The 8,480-nt window shown below is 50.8% G+C and overlaps 1 protein-coding gene across 1 annotated transcript; it reads left to right on the top strand.

The window, feature by feature from the left end:
- Positions 1-3,414: 3,414 nt before the first annotated feature.
- On the top strand, positions 3,415-7,624 carry LOC122364270 (probable tubulin polyglutamylase TTLL1). Its single transcript, XM_043334489.1, is given in 9 exon segments — positions 3,415-3,566; positions 3,831-3,896; positions 4,304-4,427; positions 5,474-5,712; positions 5,906-6,107; positions 6,303-6,533; positions 6,790-6,856; positions 6,859-6,898; positions 7,142-7,624. Coding segments are annotated over 9 exon segments (1,212 nt in total). The 5' UTR covers positions 3,415-3,456; the 3' UTR covers positions 7,275-7,624.
- The last annotated feature ends 856 nt before the right edge of the window (positions 7,625-8,480 follow it).

Genomic DNA, 8,480 nt, shown 5'->3' with positions numbered 1-8,480 from the left:
GTAGCTAAGAGCACTGCTTCCAAGCCCACTGTAGCCGCCAAGGTATCCACTTCCAAAGCTACCGTAGCCGCTAAGGGACCCACTTCCAATGCCACCGTTGCCGGCCAGAGAGCTGCTTCCAAATCCACCGTAGCCAAGAGAGCTACCTCCAAATCCACCGTAGCCAAGAGAGCTACCTCCAAATCCACCGTAGCTGCCAAGAGATCCACTTCCGAAGCTACCGTAGACGCCGAGAGAGCTGCTTCCATGCTCACCGTAGCTGCCCAGAGATCCGGTTCCATGCCCACTGTAGCCACCGACAGAGCTGCTTCCAAATCCGCTACTGCCGACAATACCGCTGGTTCCACCGTAGCTGCCCAGAGATCCGCCTCCATATCCACCGTAGGCAAGAGATCCGGTTCCATATCCACCGTAGCTGCTTCCAACTCCGCCGTAGCCGTTCAGGGAGCCGCTCACCTGGCCACCATAGCCCGATGAGCCACTGAAACCTTCGCTGTGGCCTCCAAGGAAGGTATTCGCCAGCCCGCCAAAACCTCCCGAGCTGTAGGCCCCGTAGTTGCCTCCGAAGCCATTGTAGCCTCCGAGATATCCGTAAATGGGGGCCAGATGTGCGGTCTGAGTGAGGACGTTGACAGGCGTACCTGCGGGTTTTACGGTGGACACGCCTCCGATAACGCTGTGGTAGCCTCCCGATAGTCCTCCGAGAGAGCCACTCAAGGAGCTGCTTCCAAATCCACCGTAACCGGCCAGAGAGCTACTTCCAAATCTACCGTAGCCAAGAGAGCTGCTTCCAAATCCACCGAAACCGCTCAGAGATCCACTTCCATATCCGGAGTAACCGCCAATAGATCCACTTCCAAATCCACCGTGGCTGCCCAGAGAGCTGCTTCCAACTCCACCGTAGCCAAGAGAGCTGCTTCCATAACCACCGAAACCGCTCAGAGATCCACTTCCATGTCCGGAGTAACCGCCAGTAGATCCGCTTCCATAACCCCCGTAGCTTCCCAGAGAACTTACAAATCCACCATAGCTGCCCAGAGAGCTGCTTCCAAATCCACCGTAGCTGCCGAGAGAGCTGCTTCCAAATCCACCGTAGCTGCCCAGAGAGCTGCTTCCAAATCCACCGTAGCCGACCGAGCTTGATCCTAATCCACTGTAACCAACAGAGCTGCTCCCAAAACCACCGAAACCGCTCAAAGAGCTGCTTCCATATCCACCGAACCCATCGAGTGAATTGCTTCCCAATCCACTGTAGCCGGCAGTGGATCCACTTCCAAAGCTACCGCCCTGATATTTACTTCCGTAGCCTGCATAGCCTCCGAGGTAGCCGCCTCCCTGACTATTGTAGCCCCCGAGGAATCCTACGATGCTGCTCGAGCCACCGAAGTTGCCGTAGGCAGGCAACAGCAGCGCGCTCTGTGTGAAGATGTTGACCGGCTTCCCGTAGACGTTGACACTCGACCCGCCGCTGCCGTAGTGGGCTCCGAAGCTGCCGGAGGCTCCGTAGCCCGCCGCGCCGTAGCTTCCAGGTGCGGAGAAGCCTCTAGCGGTGACCAGTGTCGCCAAACAGAGAAGGAGCACCACCTGCAGGGGAGGGAAAGTGGAACGGGTCTCAGTGCGCTGCCAGCAGCGACAAGGTGCCGAAGACGTTTGCCAGCAATGAGACGTCGTCACTTTACGGACGCCGACTTCAATTATGATGTTATCGATCTTAGTTCAAATTTTGCCTATATCCAACTATTTATTTTACTCATGTTTGCTTTCTTCAGACATTGTCTTGCCTTCTGTAGATAACTGTCGAGTCGATTATTAATGATAAGGCATACCCTGACGCACTGTTAGACTATTTGCGTCCCATGCAGGTACGTCGCTCACCTGCATTTTGCTGTTTGGAGTTTCTGGGGAGTGCCGAGGCTGCACTGCTGCGCGCCGAACGGAGCCCTCGGGGCAGTGTTCCGATCCTAGCACCGTGAGTCGATGCTACTGATACAGTCAGGTCACTGGCAGCGACTCTTACTCGTATATGGGTGCTATAGCGGCATAGGCGCGGGAGCCGGGGGGGGCAGTGGGGGGCAGCTTGCCCCCCCCCCCCAACTCTAGGGCCGTGGGGGCGGTGCCCCCACAACTTTGAGACGAAATACTGCACTTTTTTTGCAAATGTTTTTCTTTTTTGTTGAAAAAGCCAAGGGATGAAAAATAAGTGGCCTAAAACCGGTGAGAAAACTAGATTTGGGGGTACCCTAGGTTCATCTCCATTATAGTGTGCCCCCCAGTCTGAAAGTAGTTCCCGCGCCTATGTATAGCGGCACGAGCAACGGTAGCGAAATGGTGCAATGTTCGCCTCAATCGACACATGCGTTAGCGGCCACGTCTGTGGCCAGCGTGGCTCAATTATCCCGCGCCGGAAAAATGCCCGCCTCCTTAGAATTTCCTCTTCTGTTCAGAAGTTGCATCAGAAACACACCGGAGATACGGGTGAAGCTCACGCGCACGGCCTGTGCACTATTTGCATTTGTGGCGTGCACACCTCATGCGACACGCACTCGAAAAAAGGAGGAAAATGCAAAACGGACCTAAAACAGACTTTCGCCGGTCGAACGGTGATCAAGTCCAACAAAAAAAAAAAACATTCAGCACTTATAAAGTTAAGATTTCAAGTAAAGAGGTTCATGTATCAGACATACACTGGTGGAGACGATCACCTCAGACACCTTCCTTCAAATGAGATCGGATTGCGAGATGAAAAGATTAGTCGGCAAAATCGTTATCATTTAGCGTTAAAAGTTGCCGTTCAAAGCTTGATTTCGTCAGCGACGCCTCCCCCATTCTTTCATGAACACGCAAAATAGATGGTTTGCATAATGAACCCTAGTACGAGGTGTGCGTTTGGTCGGGGGGGGGGAGGGTCAATAAATATTGATTTTACTACAGGTACCAGATCCCCTACGGAGACTGCAGCAAGGACTGCAGCACCAGTCGGCCGACCGTGACCGTTTCCATGGCGACCAAATAGCATGGTCAATGAGCGCTAGACTGCAGCTACGAGACCGGGTGCCGGTCAACTGTGGCATCCACATCATACAGTCACAGCAAGGTGTAAACGGTCACACATAGAGTCGGCGGTGAGGGTAGAACGACATCACATTTCAGACATATTCAACGTTCAACGCTCGTCGTTGGGGGCCGGTCCAGTAAGTACTTGGTGTACCGTCAGCACCGTCTATTATACGCTTGTCTATTCTCCGGCAAAGCCCACATTTGTGATAAAGATAAGTGGAAGGGTATGTGTTATAACGTGTGAGTAAGGATTCAAGAAGCGAAGAGAATGAGTGGCTCGTAGTAGGAACAGGGGAGATGAATTATGAATCTGCGTATTCTGCGATCCTCAGGGAGATATCAGATGTAGGTATCTTTGAGTAGTTCGCGCTGACGTCCCGGCGGTCCCGCCAGGCCGCCATGGCTCGTCTGGCGTACTGTACCGACGTGGACCGGTCCGTGGTCCTCTCCAGTCTGGAGCGGCGCGGCTGGACCGCCGTCGGACCAGAGGACGACTGGAACTTCTACTGGTACGTGCTGGAACTTTCACTGGTACGTGAACGACATCACCTTCCGTTCATATACAAAGGCACAACTGCAGACGATACGGTGCACGTTGAGAAATAAAGAGTGCAGTGAATATACCTGACGAGAGAGCGAGAGAGAAAGGGAAAGAGAGAGAGAGAGAGAGAGAGAGAGAGAGAGAGAGAGAGAGAGAGAGAGAGAGAGAAAGAGAGAGAGAGAGAGAGGAAAGACAGAGGAGCGGCTGTATGATCCCCTCATTTCGTCCTCAGGGCCTCGACAAACACCACCCGCAGTCTATTCAGCGTCGACAGTGGTTACCGTATGGGAGATCACCAGTGAGTATTTGACCAAACACTGGCGTGGGAAATGAGAGAGTCGCCCAATCATCCCACACCGTTTAGCCATAATGTTACTTAAAGCCATAAGCAAAGTTAAATTTATTAAATTTTCTGCGAGGATAACGTTATAGCCGAAAATGATTCGCCTCAATGATAGAGGCAGGGCAACGCAATCCTGTCCCACAGTGTGTGGTCTTTTTAAGTACCTATGTGTTTTTGACGTTCGTATACGTCCGTATATGTACATATACCTGCATTGTTTGATGAATGACATGCTTTATTTACAGTCATAAACGTAACCAGTATTTGTATCATTTTAACAATGTTATTTAAAAATAATCGACCTGGTTGATCAATTAGGTATCGGCACCAAATTAACTTACAATGTTTACGTTTGTCCATAGGATGATAAACCACTTTCCGACCCACTACGAGATCACCCGTAAGGACCTGATGGTGAAAAACGTCAAACGCTACCGCAAAGAGCTGGAGAGGGACGGAAACCCGCTGGGAGAACGAAACGAACAGGTCAGGTCGGATGACAGTCAAACACACGCTGGTCGTAACTCAGCTTGCCTTAACACGCGCAGTGGAAGGGTTGCGAGTACTACGCCCAGTGGAAGGGGGGGGGGGCGGATGTCGCCCCCCCCCCCTAAGATCTCAGCTCCCACTGGAGCTAGAAAGACGAAATTTGGAGGGTAGGTGGGGGCCCAGGGGAACTCTGTTGTGTGTGAATTTCATGACCCTAGGTCAATATCTTCAAGGTCAAATGAGGTCAAAAGTGGTCAAATCTGCCATATTAGCGACTTTTTTGCGTTTACACGCCGATAACTCAAAAAGTTACCGGCCGATTTTCTTTTTTCTTCCACTATACGAAAGAACATACATTTGTGAGTATGTATGGTGAATTTCTTGTTAATCCAACAATAAATATGGCAGTTAGAAGCCTGCTAAGCGTAAGATGTCGCCGGCTGAAGCGGGATCGGCGGACGCGGGAAACGCGGCAATCACAATTTTGTGTTTACACACTCATAACTCAAGTTGTTACCGGCCGATTTTCAAAATTCTTTGACCATAAGATTGCCTGTACATTTCTTAGTCTTCTCACAAAATTTGACGCTAATCGAATATAATCAGCGGTAAGGAGCGCGATGTAAAGACGGAACCGTCCCGCCCCGGCACAGTCTACAATTCAGGCGGCGCGTAACGGCTAGCGCCGGCCGCCGCGGCGGCAGGATGTTTGACTTTACACCGCTATTACTAGAAAAGTTGTGACCCGATTTTTTTATTTCTTGCACGAGAAGATCCACAGTTCAATTCTGGACAGGTAGCCAAAATTTCACATTAATATCATGTTTGCGGCGCGAGTTATTGGCGAAAAACAGGAGGGGTGGGCGAAATCCCCCCCCCCCCTTCCACTGCGCGTGTTAAATAAGCTCACATTGTCCTAAATTAGATAAAACGTTATAATAAAACGATATTGTTGCATATTATAAAAACACTATTTACAAGAAGCGGTACTTCTCAGAAACACTGACAATCGTCCGGCGTTGTGTGCACGTTGCGTCCCTCAGGGTCGCTACGTGCACCTGGACTTTATCCCGGTGACGTTCATGCTGCCGGCCGACTACAACCTGCTGGTCGAGGAGTTCCGCAAGAGTCCCAACAGCACATGGATCCTCAAACCGGCCGGCAAGAGCCAGGGCGTTGGCATCTTCCTCGTCAACCGGCTGGCGCAGATCAAAAAGTGGTCCCGCGACTCAAAGACGCCGTTTAACCCGGCGCTCGTGAAGGATACATACGTCATCTCCAGGTCAGAATAGGAACGGGTTTTTTCGGCATATGTATTCCGAAGAAATAAATGAGTATTTTAAATGGTGCCACTGATTGAATTACGCTTCTTGTATAGCTATTTATGATGTCTTACACGATGACCATGCCGGTAATAGGTGAGTGGAGAATAAGCGAGAATTACATATGTTTTATGTTTCGCGAATCATTTACAGATACATCGACAACCCTCTGCTGATTGGTGGCAAGAAGTTTGACCTGCGCATTTACGTTTTGGTTACCTCGTTCCGACCGCTCAAGGTCTACCTCTTCAAGATGGGATTTTGTCGCTTCTGCACCATCAAGTATGACCTCAACACTCAGGAACTGGATAACATGTTTGTTCATCTCACCAACGTCTCGATACAAAAGCGCGGGGTAGGTATGAACACCTCGGTAGCACTTTGTTTCGCTATGGGTGTAGGTAAATGTCTTACCAAACATTTCGTTCAGCTTTTTGGTCTGAAGACTGAAGTTGTCATTCAAATGGCCGATTTGCTGCCTTCGATACAGAATGCTGTCAGGCTTACCAGGACCATGCCACTACACATTTCCCTACATCTTCATTCCCAGGCCGAGTACAATTCGATCCACGGCGGTAAGTGGTCCATGGAGAACCTGCAACTGTTCCTGGAAGGAACTCGCGGCCGGAAAGTCACCGACAAGCTGTTCAGCGACATCAACTGGCTGCTGGTGCACTCGCTGAAGGCCGTGGCGCCAGTCATGGTCAGCGACCGACACTGCTTCGAGTGCTACGGATACGACATCATCGTCGACCAGAACCTCAAGCCCTGGCTCATTGAGGTATGTGACAAGCAGTGTGCCATTGATTCGGGTAAATTCTCGATTATTTGAACACATTCAGGTGTGACTCATTTTGTGAGTCTCTTAGCATTTTAAATCGTGACAGCCCAAAGTTTTTGGAAGGCAGCGTTTGGCGCCTCCCGTAATTTGTGCATCGATTCGTTTTGTAGTCTGACGTAGCCTTCCGTTCTAATGTCTAGCAATAGTCAAAGATAACAGTGAGTGAGCCAATTTGCTGACCACCTTCCCTTCACAGGTGAACGCCTCACCGTCTCTGTCCTCCACCACGGCCAACGACCGGATCATGAAACAGGCGCTGATCGACACATCATCAAGGTCGTACTGCCGCCCGACGGAATACCAGAGTGAGTGTGTGCGGACAGAGATGAATTACGCAAGGAAATGTAAAATAGATCCGATTCGGTAAAACTTGATGCTTTATATTTATCATCTATAAAACCATGCTTATCAAACTATTCGTCACACTGCGTGCTTTGATTTGCCTTGACCTTTCCAAAATGGTACTGAGACGTAAAACATCGTGAAAACGATTACACATATTCCGTAGCCAATGTAGCCACTATCACGTTTCGTTCCTCCGTATCCAGCGTGCACTGGAACAAGGTGCCGCCGTCGGAGAACCTGACCGACTTCGAGCTGCTCCTGGACGAGGAGATAGCTGCGCAGCTGGAGAACGCCAGGGACCGCGGACAGGCCTCCAACCTGCCCCGCTGGCGCTGAACTACGGTCACTGTGACTGCCCGGGACAGCTGGAGAACGCCAGGGACCGAGGACAGGCGTCCAACCTACCCCGCTGGCGCTGAGGATCGCGGACAGGCCTCCAACCTACCCCGCTGGCGCTGAGGACCGCGGACAGGCGTCCAACCTGCCCCGCTGGCGCTGAGGACCGAGGACAGGCGTCCAACCTGCCCCGCTGGCGCTGAGTCTGTGACCCGGGCTGGGGACAGCAGAGGCTGTCTGGGACAGCGGACAGGCGTCCAATCTACCCCGCTGGCGATAAAGCACCTGAACAATGGGAGAGAGGCCAGCACAGCTATGTAACTTCCACCGAATCAGGACATAAAAAATGTTTGTATAATACGCTTATCAAATGACCAAGAGTGTACACCTTTCGTTCAGGAGTTAACCAATCCACGATAGACTCGGGCAGTCAGGCTACGAGACAGTCCCAGCAGCGGCACTGAGCAGACCCAGGGTGGCTCTGACTGACAGAAGCAGTGCCCAGTGGAAACACAAGCACGGAGAATAGCCCAGACAACAACGGTGAAAACACTATCACAGGGGAGCCAGGAGGCGGCAGTAACCAGTAACCACAGCCCGCCATGGGAACCAGCACAGAGGGCGGTCAGTGACAATGAAAACCCATAACACGAGGTGACACCGTTAGGCGTTGGCGCGTATGTTAGAGCGGCAAGGCACTAGGGCTAATTAGTCAACACCATACGAGGGGGTATCGAAAAGTTCTGATCATCGCATAGAAGATATAGACGGATTTTGATGATTTTTGCTTTGTATTATATTTGGTTCTCAAGAACAATGTTCCCGCAAAGAAAATCCTGAGAAGTGGTTTTATCTTATGTAGGAGAGACTTCGAAGTAAAAAAAAGATGAATATTGGGCCCATTGATGAACGAACCGTCATCCAACTAATGCATTTGAAACGGTATCACACTGAGAAAATACATCAAGAACGTGAAATAAGTCTATGGCGAGGAAAGCCCATCTCATGCACTTACCGAAAATGAAGAAATATTTCAACTTGGTTGCATGGCCTTTGCAAGGGAGTCAAGAAGTGAGTGACTTCCAGTGGCTGACAAGCTGGTGACTGTGAAGGAAGTGGAGGACCTCATCCTTTCAGATCGTCGTGTGACCTTTCAGATGATCGTGCAACAGAAAGGTCTCAATGCTGGCAGTGCCAGAAAATATT

This window comes from Amphibalanus amphitrite, unplaced genomic scaffold (assembly GCF_019059575.1).
Source record: "Amphibalanus amphitrite isolate SeventyFive unplaced genomic scaffold, NRLGWU_Aamphi_draft 000666F_arrow, whole genome shotgun sequence".
NCBI lineage: Eukaryota > Metazoa > Arthropoda > Thecostraca > Balanomorpha > Balanidae > Amphibalanus > Amphibalanus amphitrite.
This window is presented reverse-complemented; position numbering and strand designations above follow the sequence as displayed.